Raw genomic sequence first — 22,258 nt, 5'->3', positions numbered from 1 at the left:
TGGGGATGCTGCAGCCGGCAGGATGGGGATGGGGATGCTGCAGCCGGCAGGATGGGAATGGGGATGCTGCAGCCGGCAGGATGGGCATGCTGCAGCCGGCAGGACCAGGGATGGGGATGCTGCAGCCGCCAGGATGGGGATGGGGATGCTGCAGCCGGCAGGATGGGGCCGGGGATGCTGCAGCCGGCAGGATGGGGATGCTGGTCCCCACGGTGTGCGTGCTCAGGACTGGCCTGGACGTCAGCGGGAGGGGAGGGGGAGCCCGGGCCGGCTCCGGCGCCGTTGCTGAGGCAGCAGGAGCCGCGGCAGCATCCCCGAGAGCCGGGCTGGCAAACTCCTCCTCCCTCCCGCGCTCATCCCCGCTCTCCCCGCTTCCTCTGCAAAGATGGCAACCGAGGGGCTGCACGAGAACGAGACGCTGGCATCGCTGAAGAGCGAGGCCGAGAGCCTGAAGGGCAAGCTGGAGGAGGAGCGGGCCAAGCTGCACGACGTGGAGCGTGAGTGGGGCCGGGCGGGGCGGCCGCGGGGCCGGGAGCGGGGCCGGGGGCCGGGCCGGGCCGAGCGGGAGCGGGAGCGCTGCCCCGGGCCCTGCGGCCGGACACGCCGTGCCCCGGGCCCCCAGACAGCGCCGGGCCGTGCCCGTGGCTCCGGTGCGGGGCAGGGCCCGCAGCAATCCCGGCCCGGCCCGGCCGCGCTGCCTCCGGCGGGGCGGGGACCCTGAAATGCCCTGGGTACAGCCCGGCACTCACCCGCACACCGTCTGGGTATAGTGTCAGCAGCCGGGATGAACCCCAGCCATGTGGAAATGATGGGAATTTGCTTTAATGAGGCCAGGATTTCACCCGAGGTGTGGAACGGCTTGAAAAGGAGCATTGTTTCCAAAAACAGCTGCTCTGCCCCTCTTCTGCCAGGGAAACAAGTTGCAGGGATGCAGTGCTGATTCAGAGGTGCGGGTGAGTCAGAGCTGGAGCTGTCAATGTGTAACTCACCGTGATCAGCTGCAGCTTCAGGATCCAGGGTTACCCAACAAATGCCATGGACAGCGCTCAGCCCGGCCCTCCCCCTACCCCCTTCCAGAAAAAAGAAGCTCACGTTATGTTAATGGAGCTTTTCAAATAGGTATTCAATCGTGTAGCTCACTCTACTAAAAATATTAGTGGGTCATTAAAACTTTTCTTTCATTTGTCATGATGCCTTAAGCATTGAAAAGGAATCTGAGCTTCTATCCAGTAACTTAGTGTTTTGTAAGAATGAGGGACTGAAAAGCACTTGATTTTCAGGTTGGGAAGGATTACAATAAAATAGACATATATATATTAGGAATAAATAGAATATTTTCTTGTCTAAGTTGGACAATCATATTATATGAATATCCTGTTAGTCAGCCTTGTTAAACAAACAAAGATGTCCTCATTACAGGAACATTACCTTAAATCACTATATTCCTATAGTACCATTTCTGTGTCAGAAGTGGCAGGGTCTTTGGTTAACAGACCTCTTAAGCATATTCTTAAACCCGTTTTTGCTCTCAAAATTTTACCTATGATTACAGTGACACTGGAACTGCCTGTGCCATTGATAGTGATGGGATAATTCTTTGTCATATATAAACTCTGTGAATTTCCATTGGAAAGCTGTGTTTGCAAAGCCATTACAGCATTTCTAAGACAAAAGTGTTATGCTGCTGTAGAACAATGCTCCCTTATGATATTTTATGTAATTGATTCTCTATCAGAGCTTTTTTACACCTAAATTATTCCCTGGTACTATTTCTGCAGAGTTTGTAAGTTTCAGAATAAGGCATCATTTCTGATTTTTGCATGGTTGATTTGTTTTTTTTTTCCCCCCAGTCTAAAATTGTATCTTCCACATTCTTTTGCTTGGATCATAACTTTCCCTCTGTGGTTCCCAAAACAAATAGCTGGCTGAAATAGGATTGCCCTTATTTGTTCAATTGGTTCTAAACAGCAGCTCTCAAAAATGTGCTTAGAAAAAGGAAATGCCAAACATGCATTTGATTTGCAGTCTTATAATTTTAAGGAGTCAATTCAAGAGCTTAAAATTCTGGGTGTAGACAAAAGTTTGTTCTGTTTGTGTGATCCATGAATTTTTGGGGCCAGAGAGACCATTAGACCCAACACAGAAAAGATCAAAGACCCAAGAGTATCTGCATCAATTCCACCCTTCCTGTTCAGGCCAAACAATATTTTTAAGACAAATAGGCAGTTTTATCTGGACCTCTGTAAAACTACTCAAGCTGTTTACTGGCTTTAGCTAATCTATTTGTCTGAGTGCATGATTTTCCACTATCTTTGAACAATATTGGTGAATGCTTAAAAATAACTCTCTGACTCTGAACCCTGTGCTAGGCAGGAGCAGCATTATTATGGCTGTGGTTGGAGATAAGCATCCTCAGAGAATCAGTGAGGCTAAACCAGAAAATTTCACAGAGTCTCAGCTGCATTCACATAATGGAAACCATTTGTCCAGAGTCTGTGAAACATTTGTTTTTTCGGATATATTCTGGACACAAGCATCTTTCCAGCTGCCATAATAACCTCCTGTCCTGTGTTTCCATGTCTTTGGATTGGATCATTTGGCAGGTTTCTATGGGCAGTAGCAGGGGGAATGTGTCTTTTCCTCAGTGGGTTTATGTGGTGCTTTCTCAGAAACTTGCTTCTGACTTATGGGCAAGTGGTGAGGAGTGGTGGACAGCGCTTGTGCCCTGGCTCAGCAGAGATTTCAGCTGAGAGCATTATTCTGGCATAGCCTGTGGGGCTGGTGGCTTTGAAAGACAACTCTTGAAAAGGTAATCCACTAGAAATCAGTCTCAGCCTTGGGCAGAAACTGCTTCACTGAGCCTGTGCCAAGAAGTGATCTGTAAGTTCAGGATGCTGCTCTCTCACTGTCACAGCCCTTCCCAGCCCCTCAGCTTTCTTGCAGCCCTAGAAAAGTGATGAAGGGTGAAGTTGCAAGGCAGCTCCAAAGCACCACCTGCCATGGGGGTGTGAAGCTCAGTCTCCAGCAGGGCAGTGAAAGGCTCAAAATTTTCTCTTCCAGCTTATTAAAGCATGTGAGCTTCTCCATTTATTTCAGGAGGTTTGAGCCAGGCATTGCCCCCACAGCCAGCAGCAGCTGGATCATCTTAGGTTTTGGTGTGGACAGCCACAAAACACAGCAAGTGCTGGATCCTCTCAGCTCTCCTCTAGGCAGTAACTTTTAATTCTGGTGCCAGAGAATTCTGGTGCCAAATCTCCAGCCTCAGGATCTGCTGTGGGACGTGAAGTGAGTCCCACCCTCCCTGTGTGAAGAGCTGTCCCTGGGTGCTGAGATATTCATGGCCCTACTCAGCTCCACGTGGGATGAACACATTGGAGCAGAGCAAATAGATTTCCTCACATGACACTCTCTTCCACACATTTACAGGTGACCCCAGCTTGAGGCACCAGGGTTATATGAGACCTTTTAGCTGTGTTAGCTGCATGAATTTTATGTCAAAGTCAGTTTGCACAAGCTGAAATGTAAATTTGTTGGGTTTTAAAGAACATCAGCTGAAAGTGCTGTTATTAAATGAGGTACCAAAGAACTGACTTCTCCACCAGAGGATGCTGCTCAGGAAAATTGCCTGCCTGCCCTCTGCTTCCCTCTTTTGTAGAAGGGACATCCCACAGGGTCCTTGATGTCCATATTTATTATTGAAAAGTTGGGTAGTGCACTCTTTTGGCAAATGTCCAGCTTCCTGCTCACTCAGAGCTGTGTCCTGGCCCTTAGCTCCTGGCCACCAGAAGGGATGGCACAGCAGTCACCAGTGCCAGCACCTGTGTCCCACTGCACCACCCCAGTGCTGCAGCTGGGAGTCTCACCTCCAGAACACCTGTCTGTCCACCTGCAGGCCTGAACATTTCCCAGAAAAGGGGGGCAAAATGTAATCTGTTTTCCAGTTGCACTTGGGTGGGATGGTCTGCAAGAGCTTCAGCTGCTGCATCCCTGGAATTCAGCTCTGAGTGAATCCATCCTTGTCTTTATCTGGTGCATATGTTCCTGTGCCACCCACCTTGGTGTTAGCCACCTGCCAGCTCTGGAGCAGAGCTGACTGGACTCAAACTTCAGGGATTAATCCCTCCAGGGGCATTACTCATAAACAGATATTTGCCAGCTTTGATGAAGGGCTCTCTAACCATCAGCTGTCTGCAGTTCATCAGGTGGCAGAGCGTGTGGAGGCGCTGGGACAGTTTGTGATGAAGACCAGGAGGACCCTGAAGGGCCATGGAAACAAAGTTCTCTGCATGGACTGGTGCAAAGACAAGAGAAGAATTGTGAGCTCTTCCCAGGTATGCTGTTGGGCAGGTGTTTTTCAAAAGTGCTGTTGAGCACTATACAAATCTTCTTGCTATCAGATGATACCTGGGATTATTGTAAATGTTTTCAAGATGCCCTGAAGGAATTTCATTAGCAATGTATTTGTTCAGAGAGTGTAAATCTAACCTTTGAATCATTGGTACACCTCTTGTAGCTAATACCCTAAATATTTCTTGTCTGGTCATACACTGATTTTCCCATATTTCCTCCTACAATAAAAAATTAGACTCATGTGAGCCTACATCTATTTCCTTGTTCTTTACAGGTTGAACACTTAGCAAAATTTTCAGGTTCTGTGTTCAGAGAAAATAATCAGGAAAAGAGAAGAAATGTTGATTTTTTTTTAAAGCGATTTCTATGCACAGAAATTTCTTCTGCAGTCTGTATGATTGATATGACCTTGAAAGCCTCAGATATCCTGCCAAAATTACTGCATTTAGTTGGGCATTTTGAGAAACAGTCCTAACACCTGCTCAAGACCAGTCTGATAAGCTGGAGGAGGTAATGAGATGATTGCTTTCTAGATCCCCTGGTTCATCCTGAGCCCAGTATGGCAGTGAGTGAGCTTGTTGCATCTCACAGCTGTTCACTGACCTACATGAAATCTGTCAGGGGTCTCACTTGAGGGATAAAAATAGGCAATCTGCATTGCAAGCCACCTTCACTTACTGTGAGTTTTTACCATTCATGGTGATCTCCACAAAGAGAATAATTTAAATATTTAATGTCACGCTTTTTAAAGTGGTTAAAATGTTAGTGTGTAGATCAGAAAACTGAACGGACAGGTTGAAATGCACTTTTTACTCTATTTTAGGAATTGTAAGTCCAGGTACAGAAGCAGTTGTTGCTCAGTAATAAGCATTTCACTTTCATGATACAGGGAAGATTACATTTACGTGCATGAGGCAAAGTAGCTGGCACCAGTGTAGCTGGTGTACACCAAGTGATTGTGCTGCTCTCTGTGCAAGGCTCTGTGATGGCTGTTCAGCTGGTTGTGTCATGGATAATTGAAGGTTAAGTGTAGTGACAAGTAAAGGGAAAACCAGGATCAGACTGGAAAGGGAAGATGAATAAACAGTGCAATATCCATAAACAGCTGGGGCAAGTGAGGGCCTACAGGTGTCAGGTTCCTGAGGAGATGGCCTGTCCCTGTCTGTGGCATGTGCTGCAGGTGAAAGGAGCACTCATGGAGCCATTAAGAGGGAAGAGAAAAACACTGAAAAATAAATTGGTCTTTTAATCAAACATGAGTCACCTCAGAGAGGAGGAGATACACTTCTCTTGTGGTGGTACAACAGCACTACTGAGAAGTGTCTCCTTGGTGCTTCACTGTGACCACTGTGCTGTTGTTAAAATGGAGACAAAAGGACATAGCAGACTGGGGAGAGGAAATGAGCAGCAGAGTTTTTTCCAAGCTGGGAAGCAGCCACATCTCTGGAAGGCCTCAGTTTCTCTTTCTCTCTGCTTTCATTTAGGATGGGAAGGTGATCGTGTGGGATTCCTTCACTACCAACAAAGTAAGTGAAACTTTACAAAAGTCTGTGCCTAGGACAAATGACAGTGGGGTTGGGTGAAGGGCTCACAGGTGTCACTGGAGGCAGTGGGATAATGGGATAAAATGCAAACTTCCACTATTACCCCAAAAAAAAGGAGCCCAGGACAAGCCACATCCCTTGACCTGTTTCTGAGCAAAGTCCCTCTCAGGGCCCTGGGGTTTGCCATGGTCTCCAGTGGGAGAGACTGATCCAACCTCTTTGCTCACAAGGGAGGCAAAGCCCAGCCAGAAAAACAGGGGAACCTTTCTTGGGCAGGTGCTGTGTGTGATCTGGGGATCCTTCAGCTCTGGTGTTCACTGTGAAAGTGCCACTGCTCCTCCAAGCCCTGTCTGGGCTGCCTCACCTGCACCCTGCACCTGGTTTTTAACTCACTTTTACATGTGCAGCAGTGGGGACCTTTCACAGCACTGGATGACCTAATAAAATGCTCTGTGATCAGTTTGGGGCTCACAAATAAGGTGGAGAGTGTCAGAGAAGGACTGGCCATCCTCCTGCTGCTCTGCTGCATTCTGCAGTCAGGGTTGTTGACTTACCTGTGAGTTATGGCTGGGAGGAACACCTATACCTTGCACTGACCCTGAGGATGTCCCACAGAAACACTGAGCTGACCATTCCCACTGTTTGGCTTGCATGGACTAGAGGAGCAGGGAGTCCCAGTCTAAAGGGGTGCTGTGTTTCAGGAGCACGCCGTGACGATGCCCTGTACCTGGGTGATGGCCTGTGCCTATGCCCCTTCTGGATGTGCCATTGCTTGTGGGTAAGTTCCCAGTGTCCACAGCAGCTTACAGAGGAGTTGGATTTGTTGCAGTGTCCTGGTGGCTTCGGAAGCTGACAGCTAGAAGTTTGCATGCTGTGATTGTGGGTGGAAGGTCTGCATTCAGTGCCTCTGATTCTATTTCCATAATGGCTCGTGCATATTATCTCCACTGACTTCAGTGAATAGCATTTGTTGTGTAAGCATGGAAAATAATCCTCTTTCAGCATTTATATCATGGGTCAGGAATTCTGCATGCATGCAACTTCCCTTTTCTAGTGTGGTTGTCTATGTTGGATATGTTTTCTAAGGGAAAGAGGTTTTAATTGTGTTCTTACTTTGCACTATTTTTTTATGGCATAGAGGTTCATCATTAATAATTACCAGTATGTGACTAGCTCTTGCTAAGATGGGATGGGGAGAAGTAACCCCATCCTTGATAATCTTGTAGTTTTCTGAGGGCTTGGGTTTGAAAAAAATAAGTTTAGATAGGGGAAAAAATAAAGAGATGAAATGTTGGCAAAACATCTTGTAAGAAGGAACTGGGTGGATCAGACAAAGCAAGCTTGGGGCGAGAGAAAGGAACAAAGGGAGACTTCAGTGTGCAGCTTGCAGATCTAGAACAGCAGACTGAGATAGAGAAGCAGGCTCTGTGTGTGGAAGGGAGTCTGGAAACTGTTTTTGACTAGAACCCAAAGAATGGCAAGCAAGCTCTGTCTCTACACTTGCAGCAGGGAGTGCATGGATACCTTGCACCTAATTCTGTATTTCTGTTGTGCTGTCAGTTAAGTGCCATGCACATAATGTAAGGCACAGAACCAGCAACTGGTGGTGTGCCAGGATCCCAGGGACCAGGGCAGAACTGATCTACCACAGAAAGGGACAGATATAAGAAATGAGTCCTGGGTCTGACACAGCTTAACTGGTAAAACTGTTCAGGAGGGGGGGCAGAAGCTACAGGGATCAGTGCTTCTGTTGCCTTTTTCCAAACTCTTGTATAAGTTTTGTCTTCACACCCACTACTAGCTATGCTGCCTCTTCTACAGGAGCTAGGTCACATTTGTTCAGGTAGGTGTATAATGATGCTGAAATACTGATCTTTGCCATGACAGATGTCAGCAGAAGAAAGGCAGTTTGGCTGTATGTGAAACATTAACCCTGAGGTGGCTGCTGTCACCTCCCAGCTTATACTTCCGTGAGGTTTCATTCAGTGCCATTTATAAACTCGATAAGGGTGAAAAATACTGAGGAGCAGCTGTTCAAGTTCTGTAAAGCAGCCAGGCTGGTGAGGCAGCTGGGGCTTCCCTGCACAGGGAGATCCCACACAGCACAATACAGGGAAGTCGGTGCTTGTAAGGGTTTGGCAGCACAGCACTGACAGGTGGTGTCCTTCTTATCACCACTCGCCTTTTGTCGTTGCAGTTTTAACCAGTTCTCCTCTCTCTGTTACTGCTATTATTACTCTCTTCAGTGGCCTGGACAACAAGTGTTCTGTGTACCCTCTGACATTTGAAAAAAATGAAAATATGGCTGCAAAGAAGAAATCTGTTGCTATGCACACGAACTACTTGTCTGCCTGCAGCTTCACTAACTCAGACATGCAGGTAAATGCGTCCCCTACCCGCTGCTCACTGTCACCTAGCACGAGCTGCACTCTGGGGCAGTGCACGTGTCCTTCCTTGCTCCTGGGCCACGTCCTGCCCCAGCAGGGGCTGCTGGAACACCCTCACGGGGGGCAGTGAAGGTGCTGCAAAAGCTGCTGTAAGGAAATGCTTGTCACAGCCTGTGGCCAGGCTGTCCCTACAAAGGCCTGTGGCTTCTGCAGAGGGACCTCTCTGGTACCTGTATGTTCTCTGCTCCCCAGTTTGTGCTTTTAGGAGCCCAGACTATTGCAAATAGTTAAAACCTGGTTCAGCCAGGACTGGCTGGGTGCTGTGCCAGCTGATGGTGACTGTATTGTTTGCCTGCTCTGTCCCGGACATCCGGCAACATTTGCATTTGCTTTCATTCAAAGTATTTTTTATTTGTACCAAGTGATACAGCTGAGCTCGAGCATGGCCCCACAGGGCCATACCTGCTGTTTCTACATGCAGTGCTGTGTTCCCTCCAGGGAAAGGAGTGATGCTGTTCCCATCCCACAGGCAGTGGGGTGGAGCACAGAGACCCGCAACGGGAGGGGATGGCAAAGCCAGGAACTGAATGCAGATCTGAGACCAAGCCAGCCTTCCTCTCTATTGAATATCTCAAAGATCTCTTTCTCTAGGAACACAGAAAATGATGAAAGGAGCCAGGATAATCCCCTTGTCCTCTCTGGTTTCTGAATTTAATTAAAGCTCTTCTCAGTGCAGCTCTACAGCAAAATAAGTGGCAGAATGGAGCATTTTTATAGCTCTCAATGTCAGCAGAGCTGCTGGAAAGGGAATACCATGTCCCCTTCTCCCAGATATTGGAGCTCTTCTGTAGGAAATATCAGCTCTCGTTGCTTCTATTTCAGGACATGTGAAGCCGAGAGTATGTTGTTGTTTGTCACTCTGGTTTCTGTAATGACTCCTAGGTGCTAATTTAAGTCCATTGCCATGGAAACAAGTGGTGGAGGTACCCAGCACTCTGGTTTGCTTAGCCCTGACCTTCCTGTGCAGGAGCTGTGTGGAATTAGAGTCTACATTCGGTGGAATGTTTTTGATGAGATATAAACCCAGTTTTCTCTTTTCTTGTCTATACCTAAAGGCTTTGAGATTAAACCCTATGACAGTAAAAATAGCAATTTCTTTTTCTTAATAAAAAAGAAAGAAAAGTTAGGAATTTTTTTCCATATTGAATGCAGCAAACTGCATTGATATTGAAGGTCATGTATTACTATTGTTAAGTCACAGTGGATTAAGGTGCTTTATATTTAGTGAATCAAAAATTTTTCTGAAGTCTTTAAAAAGCAGGTTTTTTTGTGATTGCTAGGCTTATAAGTGATCATTTATGGAACTGTATGTTATTATTCAAACAAATACAAGCAACAGGTTGGCCAAGCTTCTCTTAGGACACTTATGTAGCAGATCCTAGAAAATCCCAGATTTCTTATCTTTTTGCATTTACATAAAGGCATCAGAATTAAAACTATTGAGAATTAAAACTATTCAGCAACTCTGAGGGTGCATAGTGCAACAAGTACATTGTTCAGGAGTTTTGCAAGCTGTGTGCAGAGCAGCTCAGCTCTCCCAGTTTGCATCAGGAGGGATGTGGTGCTGTCCTGGAGCAGCTCCAGCATGAGGTGGAGGTGTCCCCCAGCCCAGTGTCCCCAGAGCTCCCACTGCTAGGTGCTGCCAGGGCTGCAGCTCTGCCCTGACTGCTGTTTTAAACTGCAGCTCACTCTTCCCACAGAGGCATGGAAGGCTGGGTAGGAGTTTAGGGCTTAGTGTGCTCATGGGCTTTGGGCAGTGCAGTGGAAAGAGAGGAGATCTGGGGGTGGCTCATTGTGAGTCATTCCCAGGCTGTGGGTGCTGAAAAAGGGTCCCACCCTTGCTGCTCATCATGTTCTCACATGGACCCCGAGCTGCAGGGTTGGGTGACCCACACACCTTTTTCCCAGTGCCCCAAGCCAGTCTTGCTTGAGAGAGCCTCCCCTCTCTCAGAGAGCAGAGAGCCAGGGAGCCTCACTTCCTAAATTAGGTATCTGCAGCTCTGTGGTGTGATAATGCTCCCCACGTGACAATGCTCCATGTGTATTAATAGCAGCAGTTAATTGGGATCTCAAGTGTTTTGCATAGGGCAGGCAGCCATGCTCCCAAGTGTGGCAGGGCTGAGGAGCAACCCTGAAGTTGAGTCCATATCATTTCTCTTTAGGCATTAGCTGGAGCTCTGGGTTGCCAACAGACCCTTCCCTTACACCTTTAGCCACTCCTATTCCCTTCATATTCCCTTCCACAGTGCTACAGAGCAAATCCTCAGAGCTGAAAGTCTTCATTCCTCAGCCAAGTACAAACATTCCCCAGAACAGGGGAGTTCATCTAGGCTCAAAACTGGGAAGACAATTCAGGACTTGCTTCTGCTATTATCATCTGAGAGCAATAGCATCTCTCTGCTGCAGGATTCAGAACAGTCTGTTCTGCAGCTTTGCAGACCTCTGTTTACGGGAAGAATTTCTGGAGCATCTGTCAAACATGTTCAGTGTTTAACCTTTCTGCAACTCTGTGAATGGTTTCGTGACTGTGTGATCATTTTCTTCTTGAAGAGAATTTTGTTTTTAACTTGTAACTACCCACTGGGATCACTTGAGTTTCCTCACCAACCATGAGAAAAACCTGTGTACAAAACTGAGAGCCCTCCTACGTTCACCCTTGCTTCCTTCCACACCAGTGCACAGGGACTCTTTCAACCTACAGAATTTGTGATTGCATAACAGTTTCGGGTGCCAAGGGGAAATTTTGAACAATTGAGCATCATCAGGATTTAGCCACAATAACAAGCTCTGATCACATGTGCTTTCTACAAGTACTGTAGCAGATGGGAAGCTGGGAGCACTGTTCAGGCAGTGTATGTTCAAGCCCTTTCACACACAAATGGTTTAGGACAAGTGAGAGTTGATGGACTTATCAAACAACTGTCTAGACAGGCTTACTTGCCTTTCAGAAAATCCATGTCTTAAGCCAAATTAATTTGGTTTAACCTGACTATTTCAAGCAGAAAGAAAAAAAAAAAAAAAGGTGAGTTAAACAGGTATACTTAATTCCAAGAGTTCTTCCATTTACCTGGGCCTAAATATGGATAGACTGAAATACAGGGGCAGATAGGAATACCAGTATTGTTCTGCCTCCTTTTTAGACAATATGAAAATGCCAGCAGATCCTTACTGCTGTCAGTTGTGCAAACCCCACCACACAAAAGGGACCATTACTGAAACATTCTGTAGGGATAGTGGTGTCCATACAGCTCTCTTTTCTACTCTACCTTTTTTCCTTAAAAATAAAACACATAAGCTGTACTTAGGTTCACATTGGGCTTATGGTTTTGATTTATTTCAGATAATTGGCCTAATATTTCATTAAATTAAAGCTGTCCTTTGGTGTATGTGTAGAATGTCAGTTGTTCCTTTGTGACCTGAAGGTCATCTGCTGATTGTTGTATTGTGACTCTTCCACCATCCTATAGATCCTGACAGCAAGTGGAGATGGAACTTGTGCTCTATGGGATGTTGAGAGTGGGCAACTTCTACAAAGTTTCCACGGTCATGGAGCTGATGTCCTGTGCCTGGACCTAGCCCCTTCTGAAACGGGAAATACATTTGTCTCTGGGGTAAGCAGGAGCTTCCTCTCATAATATAAAACTAAGGAATATGGAAGGGAAAAGGCAGCAGAGTAGGAGGCTCATGATGTTATTGAGAGAGTGCTGGAGTGTATGTTGGATGCCCCAGTGCAATCCATTCATTGCAAGCACATTTTCCAAGCTGGAGCAAATTAAACCCCTGACTATGGGGTCAAACCCACCCAGCCAGTCTGACTGCAGTTCTGCTTACTTAGCAAGTTCCACCCCACATCAAAGCAATCCAGCTTGAGATCCAAACAACGCCTCTGCTGGGAAGGGGAAGGCTCAGAGTTAGAGATGGGGCTCCTACCACACTGGAGGTGTGAGTCCCTGTGGGTGGGAGCCTGGGACAGCAGAGGGCTTCCCACACTCTGCTCCTTCCCTGTGCCCAGATCTCTAGAGCCAGCTGGGCTGTGACAGGCATCAGGTTGTGCTCAGGGCATTGAAGTGCAATAATGTGTGTGCCACTGTGTCCCCAGAGCCAAGGGGCAGCTTGGACACTGGCTAACCCCTCGTGCAAGCTGGAGCAGGGAGATGAGGTGTGGCCACATCTTCAGCTGTTGCTGAGTCCTATGTGCCTTCCAGTGGTACCGGAGGCATTTCAAGTCCCTTCATCAGTCGAACACTCTGCTCCCTGCCCTGGCACAGGGGAGCACACAAACCTCACTGGGGCTGCAGGACTGGACTGGCCAGGGAAAGTACCCAGAGCATCTTCCAAATCATGTCCTGCTGCTGAGGGATGACTGTTCCCAGGCAGCTGAGCCATTGGCACGCAGCCTGGTAGTGAGGCAGGCCAAGCATAAAGGTGGGTGGGATGGGGCTCAGCTCCCTTTCAAGGTGATCTTAGTCTTTCCCACATTAGAAAGTGAGTGTGCAGATGAGGGCTGGCAGGAGCTGAGAGGCCAGGTGCTACCAGTAACTCTGCTGAAAGTACCAATAAGTTTGCTGGTTTCTGAGCCCCACCAGCACTGGCTGATCCTGTATTTGATGATGGAAATGGCCCTTGTGCCAGAGGGTGCCAACCGTGGGTTAGGGGTGTTGGAGTCGTGGTCTTATCCCTACACAATATACCTGCACCTCTTCTGTTATGGCTCTTTTTATCAAATTTGGCACATCAGGAGCAGAGTCCAGCACACTGGACTTGCCTGCTGGCAGCACAGCTGCTCTGAAGCGTGACTGAAAGCTAATTCCATCCAAGTGCATTACTTCTCTTGGGTTTTCCTGTCACCAGGCTTGCTTCCCAGAAAGGATAGGTTCATTCTCCCTGGGAACAGCTCAGCTTATTATAGGGCAAGGAATCACAAGCAGCTCTGGTGCTGCTAAGGGAATATGTCATACTTGTGTTGATGGAGCAGCTTGGGCATGTCTGTGCTTACAGGCATTGGCTTAATTCATCTCATGCAAAACAGCACTGCAGAGAAGACCTGTCTAACATCGTGTCAGTGCAGGTACAGGCAGAACAGCAGGAAGGTATGGTGGCATAGAGAGATTCCCTGAATACTGGCCTCTGTGGTACAGTAACCTTGAGCTGGAATAAGCCATGTCAGTGTATCAGCATGTAGGCTGGGTGCTGTTACATTTAACCACTTAAATGAAAATTCCAGCCCTCCTGGGTAAGCTCAGAGCTGTGTCCCAGGCTGTTGTGCTCAATGGCCTCTGAGCAAGGCTCCTCAGCTGAGCTGGGTATCACTCATAGGGTCCATCTCTCCACAGATAGTGGCTGGTTTCTCCTTCAAAACCTTAGGAGTCAAAGCACCAGCTTGTCAGATTGGTCTTGCTCCCAAACTTCCAGAGGGATCAGTAAGAACAGTGCACATGGAAGCAATATGAAGGGCTGGGCTTGGGCTGTGGTGGGGCTTGAGAGGGAAATATGCTGGGTCCAAAATATTCTTTATCCTGTTTGGTTTCCCTGGTGCAGAAACCACAAGCTGGTGCCAAGGAGCATTACATCTTTTAAATAATGGCATCCTTACTAAAAACACTAGGATTTCATTATAACAACAGAATTTTTAAAAAGAGAGAGAGAAATATGTGGATTGTGAGGAAACTTTAATTTAATTAGCTATCATATTTGATTAAAATAAATACGGTGTGGCATTGTCTGCTGAGCAGGGTGCTCTGGCTCAGCAGAAGCAGCAGCCACCTGGCCTGCCCTGCTCTTCCCACACAGCCTCAGAGAGCCTGAGCCCCTGGAGCTCAGCCTGCCTGCTCCTCAGCAGGGGCAAGTTTATTAAAATCCCCCATCACTCTTCAAAGCAAAGTGCAAGTTCTTTTTCCTCTCACTACAGCTGTGACAGCAGCAATGAGGCATTGCAGCTGAGAGCGTGGTCCTGCAGGGATGAAATGGTTCTTGTCCCAAGGACAGTGAAGACTCATGGGCCAAGCCCCTTGCCCAAAGAATTCAGGGTGCACTGAGTGTTAAATGATCCTTTCAAAGCACAGCTTGGAAGGGCAGGTTTTGGCTTGAGGGTGAGATGAAGTGCTGCTATGCTGTTTTTCTCATCCCAACCACACCATCAAGCATGTGGGTGCAGAGCTCTGATAACCCCAGTAGGAGGTGGGGCAAGATACCCTCTGGATGCACTGATTAAATTTTCTCTTTCAGTGTATGAAAAGAACTAGTTATTGAACTTTAAATGCTGGGTAGTGGTATTTCATATTGGTTAAATGGTCAGGGAGCAGGTCAGTTGTGCATCTCTGTGCTGTGGTGGGGCTGCAGACAGAGCTAGGGCAGCAGCACAAGCAGAGCAGGGCTGTGAGTGCAGGGCAGCCTTCCTGAGGAACTCTGCTCCCTCCTACAACTGCACAGCTGAGGGTACCACTGCAGCCAGTTCTGGGGCTGCTTGGCTGGGTAAATCCTCTGGGAGCTGTGATCTTCAGAGCCTGTGAATGTAGTGAGCTTGATGATGAATATCAGCCACATGAGGGGTGAATGTCATCATTTGCACAACTGCAATGATTTTTTTTCCTTCCTAGGGATGTGACAAGAAAGCCATGGTTTGGGACATGCGGTCTGGACAGTGTGTGCAGTCATTTGAAACCCACGATTCAGATATCAACAGTGTCAGGTCAGTGTGTTTCTGGGAGAGGACACGTTTGCAGTGTTGAGCAATGTGCTGATTCTATTTCTGAAGTCTGACCTCATCCAAGCAATGTAATGTGTTCTGGTCTTCTTTCACTTGTGCACAGATATTATCCAAGTGGAGATGCTTTTGCCTCTGGTTCGGACGATGCCACGGTATGTTAATTCAGCAACCTAATTTAAGGAAATTCTGTTGCTTCCCAAGTCAGATTTTCCTAAAAGACTAGGTCACAACCACAGAAGGCTTTTAGTGACTAAACTGGGCCTGTGACATCAAATTTGCAGAAATAATAATCCTGTAAGGTAAGATATTAAATGCCATATATAATGTTCTAGGGAAAATCACGTAACACTGTAGGTCACTTCTGCAAACTTTTCTACAAGAGGTACTGTCCAAATGCTCACTTCAGGTTCTCTATGTCTGAAGTTTCATGACTAAAATTAGTTGTCTTACTGGAAGATATTTGGCTTCACATAGCTCTTGGTCACAGCATGGGAGGAACCAGCTGAAATGCTGCAGCTTGTGTCAGCATGTCCCAGAAAGCAGAGGGGCCATGGGCTCAGGGCAGAGCTGGGCAGATGTGGGTAGCTGGCCTCTGCAGCCCCAGGGTGGCCTTGGCCACCTCACTGCAGTGAGTCACTGCATCCAGGTCATCCCAGATCACACATCAGCCCTTAATGGATCTTCCTTATCTATGAGCAATCTGCTAGGAGGGGCTCAGAATGCATTGACAGGTAAATTTGATCAGCACGGTGTATGCCATCAGCACAAAATGCCATTTACCTCCTGATGCCCTGTGCCCCTGAGTGATGCTCTGGGCTGATGGCCCTCCCTGCAGCTGGTGTGTCCCCTGGGGGAGCAGACTCTGCCCCACCGCAGCCCTGCAGGGCCTGAGCTGGCAATTAAATGCAGCTTGAGAGCAGACGGTGGGGAGGCACCTGGCACCTCGTTTCTTCTGTTTATTCAAACATCCCACTGAGTCACCTGGGAGCAAAGACTTTTATCTAAAGTACTCTGCCCTCAGAGCAAGTTTTGAGTCCACTCAATGCTAGCTAAACTCGACAGAAACATTCCTTTTGTCTTCATTGGATGGGGAGACATTCCAAGGCTCTTTGGAGAGAGTGACCCTGATTTTATGTTTTAAAAACTGCGATTAAAAGTTTATACCTCTAGCCCCGTGGTGAGCCAAGTGGCTCTCTGCACACTGGGATGCAGAACTGTGAGCTCTTGAGATGCTGAGGGAGTGATACAGAGAAATTGTCCGTCGTTAAATTCCAGTGAAAACACTCTCTTCTAATGCCCAGTATCACAGGTTCTTATTAATTTATTTGATTTTTTTTTCTTTTTTAACCATTCTTGATGCCCTAACTCAAGAATGGGAAATTCCACTTCTGTAGTTTTGACAGAGGTTTTGGCAGTTTCCAGTTATCTCATTCTTTAAATGAAGGGGTTTGTTTTTGCAGTGTTACAGAGTGGTATCCTTGCCCTGATTTATATACTTGGGGATTCTAAGGAACAGATAATCCTGACTGCAAGTAATCCATAAAAGCATGCTCTGATGACAGTATTGTCATCTGCAGTGACCCCAGCTCCCTGTCAGGCCAGTCTGATGAAATTATTCATCTGTGTGGAGCACTGGGAGACCTGGACTGCACATACCTGGCAGCTCCCCACTGCCCTGCAAGTCAAACAGCCCCTTCTTTATGTGCAGACTTGAATACCAGCCATTTTTCAATAGTAAAGTCTTAATATTAGCAATCCCATCTGGCCAGTGTTTGCTTAAGCTTAACTTATTGAGGAGGGGTTTCAGTTCACATAGTTTCAAAGGTGCATTTTGATTTCAGGGCTAACAGACTGCCTTTCTACATGGCAGTGAAGTCTGAAGTCTGGCAGTGAAGCCTGATACATGATTTCCATGTCAAGCCAAACTTTGCTGGCAAATCATAAAAACAGGAAGTATAGGTTGTTAGAGGTGATTTGGAATTTTCCATGAGAAATGAAAACCAGATATCTGCATTAAAATGTATTATTTCACTTGAATTATTTTCACACAGGTTTTTCAAACAGAGAGGCCTCCCAGAAGGGCAGGGACTGTTTGCTCTCCTGGCTTTACTCAGAGCCAGGACTACCACCTAGGCTCCTCTGTGCCACATGGTCTGTGACCTCAACAGTGATTAGAGGCTTGATCCCATCTCCCAAGCTGTGGCTAAACTGTTGTTTAAGAGATTGTCTCCACATGCACCTCCCCAGCAGCAGGATGCCCTGATCAGCCACAGAGGGGGCAGCAGGAGGGAGTGGGGACTCCAGTGGGTACCATGGCCCAAAGCCCACCACTCATGTCTTTTAGGACAGGCAGGAGGCTTAGAGAAGTGGCTTGAAAAAGAAAGTTCTTCCTGCAGTGTATCCAAAACAGCCTTGTGTTGCTTAGGTCCGTGTTAGAGGATCCCAGTTACAGCAGCCAGAAGCAGAAGGAAAGGAGGAAGCAGAAAGAAGCAGAAGGAAAGAAGCCAAGCAGCCGCTTCCTGTGATGTCTGTTAGGCTGCACTTCCCACTCCCATTTTTTCCAAATATTGTAGCCAGTGCTTCCAGTATTTACTGAGGGATGTGTGTTGGTTTTGTTTTAATCCTAGTGTCGTTTATATGACCTTCGTGCAGACAGAGAAGTAGCAATTTATTCCAAAGAGAGCATCATTTTTGGAGCATCCAGTGTGGACTTCTCTCTCAGTGGTGAGACTTGAACTTTGGAGGTTATCTTAGTGTCGAGATTTGAGGGGAACTGTAGAATTTTTCAGTTTAATTTGATAAAACATTCATTCTTACAAGTTATCAAAAGTAATAAGTACCAAATGCATGGAAGCTTTCCTTTGCCTCTGTAAAAATAATTACTCTTTAAATAACCTAGCTGGCTATTGCTTCGTTGTAGTGATGAAAAGTATTTTCCTGGCCCTACTGAAGGCAGGAAATATTTTGCCATTAACTACAGCTGGGCTAGAGTTTCACAATAATAATGAAAAACATTTCAAAGGCAACATGAAATGTAGCTAGCTATTAAGTGCAGTTACATAAATAGTTTTTAAAAGGATAACAAATGATTAATAGTAAAAGTATATTAGAGGGGTATGGAGCAAGAGACATTACCAGTTTTCACTACAGATCCTGAGTCTTGTCTTTGCTGTCCCAGCACAAATGCAGAGCTCCCCAGTCATCCTGGGTGGGGGTGAGTGGGTGGTGTACTGCCCTCCTCCTGGAACTGAGGCAAACTCTCTGTCACGGTCACAAGCACCACCACAGCTCTTCCAGTTGGCAGTGAATCACTTACCAAATTGTTAATCATTCAAGCATTTGTATTCAACTTCTGTGTAAGGTCTGAGTTAAGCATTATTACCCTGCAATAGCTGTTCAAGTGCTCTTAGCTCTGTCAAGATTTGAAGTCACCCTCCATCTCTAATGACCCAACACATTCTATGTAATTTAACTAAAATCTACAGCGCTTTGAACTAATTACCTGTAAGTGTTTCAGCATTTAGCCTGGACAGCTCAGCTGCGGGCAGGGCTGTCCCACGGGCAGGGGACACAGGGTGGGCTTGTGGCTCCTGGGCGAGTGGAGCTGCCAGTGTGAAATGCCATTGTCTCTGCAGGTCGCCTGCTGTTCGCAGGCTATAACGATTACACCATCAATGTGTGGGATGTGCTGAAGGGCTCCCGTGTGTCCATCCTGTTCGGCCATGAAAACCGTGTCAGCACGCTGCGGGTCTCTCCCGACGGGACCGCCTTCTGCTCGGGCTCCTGGGACCACACTCTCCGAGTAAGCGCTGGCAGAGCTGCTTCGGGTGCTGCTTTCTCCAGTTGTTCAGTAAAGGGGCTGAGGAGGAAGGGTTGCTAGAGAAAAACTGCTCTAGGGGAACTAGGGAAGGTATAAAACAGTGTGAAAGATGAACAGCAAAGCCAAATAAAAATCCCCACAAAGTGCTGGCGGAACTGCTAAGTTTGAGCTTGCTGTTGGGTTACATTGCTCGCTGTTGTGTTACATTGGGATATCATTGCTGCTGATACTCTGTACCACTAGTGTGATCGGCTTACCGACGTTAATTTAAGGTTGATGGGAGAGTCAGGGTCATAAAGGAGTGTTCAGCTCTCTCTCTTTCTACAGATCTGGGCGTAACCTGAGATCCCGTATGCAGAATCAAATGAAGATTGAAACCCTGGACTACAAAACTGCATAAAGAAGCCATTCCTCGAAATCAAATATTCACTACAGTCCAAAAGAGTGACACTCAACCCACAGATTAACACAACTAGGTAGAAAATGTAGTCTGCTTGAACACGTAGCAAACATCAACTTGTAGTAAAATGAAATGTTTTAATTTTTTTTGAAACTATATTCTTTTATTAGAATTAGTTTCATTATTTATAAAGGGACTTTTCTCCAAAGTCGCCTGTATCATAGGATTGAGTATTTCAGTGCACATTATGTATTTATTTGCATGAATTTAGTTCCTTTTTAAAGTAAAAAAAAAGTCCTGATTTTATCGGGATATAGCGAAAGGCTTTGGAAACATTCCGTAGTAGCATATTGAATTTCAGTGTTGAAAAATGGAAAGAGAAACAATTCTGATACTTTATGATGGTGTTATGGATGACTGAACCTTGGTGGTAAGTAGAGGAGCAAAGGACCTACTGTGAAGGTACTGGCTGTTGTCATAGAAATGTATTTTTTGTACAGAAAAAAAATCCCTTCAATCCCTGTTTTTTCCTACTGTCTTTTTAGATAGAAATAAGTATTTCATCTCTATTACCTGAATATAAAGAATCTAAATATATACAAACTTATAAACAGCAAAGAGGAGGGATATAAACATGATTTACATAATCATGAGGTAATACTTAACCAGTAGTTTCTTAGAAATTTTTAATTGTATCACTTGGTGAGTGAATTTTCTTTTACTTAAAGAAATACTACATGCTAAGCACTAAGGGATACTACACGCTAAGCATTAAGCACCATTATACTGATGGTCAAATCTTTTCCAAGTCAGTCATAGTCATTCTATGACCATGATTCTTATTTGCATTTTGAACAGTTCATACAACTTTGGCAAGTCAATGTAGCTTAAATGTATTTTAAAGCAGTATATGCCCATCTTAAGGTCCTTCTGCAATGTCAGAACAGTTGTAAGTTCATGCGAATACAGGTGAAATCATACAGTCCTTACTGCCACAGTCATCTCCCACTGCCATGGACATGGTTTTGTCATAGTTGGACTTGAGAGTGAATAACAGTGAGCTGTTGAAAATCTGCTGTGAGCCACAGTCCTGCCAATGCTTGATCCTGTGCTGACTAGAGCACGTGACTCCATCTGATCCAGGAGTCACTGGTTTTCGGGAGAGCAGGACAGCTGGCCACACTGCTGGCAGCATCCAGCCCTCTGTGTGAGCATGGGAATGCCACAAGGACTGGCAGGACCACCCCCCACAGAAGTGATGCTCTAGAATCAAGATTTAATCAGATTAATTAATTATGGAACCATTGTGAGATTATATCTGCATTCATACATTGAAAACTATTGGGACCAGAGTGTGTCAGCTCTGCTCATACCAACAGGTTCTGAGTCTCACCTGAGCCCAGGCACAAACAGCTGGAGGAATGCTGGGGGCTGGCACAGCCTGCCCTTTGAAATGTAGGTGGTGAGGTACAGCTCTGAATGTAGCATATATATATGATTTATATTTAGATTGGAACAAGAGAAAACAAGCTTACTGGAATGAACCTGTTTACAAGCTCACTGGTCACTGGAGTTTAATGACAATGTCCTCATTCTATTTGCAAGTGGTATTTTTTTATAATGATATAAAAATCATATTAGAAACAAAGTCTCCTCATCCATGAAAACCTTAGGTTCTGTGAATCCATAACCAGTTAACCTAAGACACTGACATTTATACCAGCCTTCCATCCCTAATGGAATAGGTCAGCTGTTTTCACTTGGAAAAGTCAACTCTGATGCTTTGCAATATTTGTGGCAAACTATCCCTGTAACAAACTGAATGCACTATGGAAATGTCATATAGAACTCACTGTGCAATATTGAGTCAATACACTGTACACATTTGATCAAAAGATTAATATTAATGTCTAGGTAGTATTTATTGGCAAGATGTTTGTTTCAAACATAATACATTGTGTTGATACTTATGAACAGCCTAAATACAATAAATTGTATTTTACATATTGAGAACATGTATGTAGTAGTTCTTCCCATTGCTCAGGTATTTATAATGGTAGCTATTTGTTTTTTTTGCTTTTTTTGACATTCACTTTTTGCACCACACAGTTTCTTTAAGGATTTCTCCTGCAAAAATCTCAGGTAAAATCCAGATCTACCAGAAAATTGCTTCTGGAATATCTTCTGGAAATACCCAAGGTGAACCATGGCAAATGAGAGTGAGCAGCCCATGGAAGTGCTTGAAATGCCATCTCAGTTCCCCCTGCATTCAGGAGGCGAGAACTCAGATTGTTTTCCTGCTCAGAAGGATCCCAGCTAATGTAATGTTTTCTTTCCAGATCCTTGTTGGCTACCCAGGAAGGAACTGGAAAATGCAGGGTATGTGTTTTGTGGGAGCTCCTTGGGTTGCAGTAGGGTGCCAGTGAAGAGTCGGGCACTGAAATTCTGTTGAGGGCCCAGGCTGTGACTTTTTGGGCAAACCAGATGTGCAGATCACCTGGAGGTGCAGCAGTTCAGCTCTGTGCCTTGTCAGGAGAGAACTGAGCCATGGCCAGCTGTCCTCTCGACTTCACTGTAGGTTTTATGGTCAGCCTGAAGGTGGCTTGTGGAAGTGCTCAGTTTAGTCACTGAAAAAAAGCACCTTCTTAATTTAGGTCCATTGTTTCATTTCCCCTTTTCTGAGGGCCTGGGGAAAGTGCTGAGCCAGGTTGTTCTGAGTGACATCAGTGCCCAAACTGTCACCAGATCCAGTGAGAATGAATCTGACATTGCGTCTCTCACTTCTGTTCTTGCATGGAGAAATGTGGGTTTTGCACTTCAGGGCAACTGCCTTTGGACTTTGTGTAGGGGTGCACGGGCTTGCCACCTGTGAAAATCACCTCTTTGTTCCTGAGGTAATGGTGAAAACATCAACCGGGATGGGCCTCAACTTCCCATCAGATAAATGACACTTGGAGGAACAGGACACTGAAGTACCCATTGTGTTTTTTG

General features: G+C 46.1%; 1 protein-coding gene across 1 annotated transcript; it reads left to right on the top strand.

Moving 5' to 3' along the window:
* The first annotated feature begins 266 nt into the window (after positions 1–266).
* On the top strand, positions 267–21,444 carry GNB5 (G protein subunit beta 5). The gene is made up of 11 exons (XM_050978592.1): positions 267–497; positions 4,195–4,331; positions 5,835–5,876; positions 6,596–6,672; positions 8,141–8,273; positions 11,809–11,952; positions 14,938–15,029; positions 15,151–15,199; positions 17,675–17,771; positions 18,683–18,849; positions 19,195–21,444. Exons 1-11 carry the CDS (start codon positions 386–388, stop codon positions 19,204–19,206), a joined length of 1,062 nt encoding a protein of 353 aa, XP_050834549.1. The 5' UTR covers positions 267–385; the 3' UTR covers positions 19,207–21,444.
* The last annotated feature ends 814 nt before the right edge of the window (positions 21,445–22,258 follow it).

This window comes from Serinus canaria, chromosome 10 (genome assembly GCF_022539315.1).
Source record: "Serinus canaria isolate serCan28SL12 chromosome 10, serCan2020, whole genome shotgun sequence".
In the NCBI taxonomy this organism is placed as follows: domain Eukaryota; kingdom Metazoa; phylum Chordata; class Aves; order Passeriformes; family Fringillidae; genus Serinus; species Serinus canaria.
This window is presented reverse-complemented; position numbering and strand designations above follow the sequence as displayed.

Excerpts from the sequence above, each read along its gene's own strand:
- GNB5 (XM_050978592.1), top strand. The coding sequence starts at position 386 with ATGGCAACCGAGGGGCTGCACGAGAACGAGACGCTGGCATCGCTGAAG. Across the intron at positions 8,274-11,808 it reads TCACTAACTCAGACATGCAG|ATCCTGACAGCAAGTGGAGA; the intron begins GTAAATGCGTCC and ends ACCATCCTATAG. Across the intron at positions 15,200-17,674 it reads CTGGTTCGGACGATGCCACG|TGTCGTTTATATGACCTTCG; the intron begins GTATGTTAATTC and ends TTTTAATCCTAG.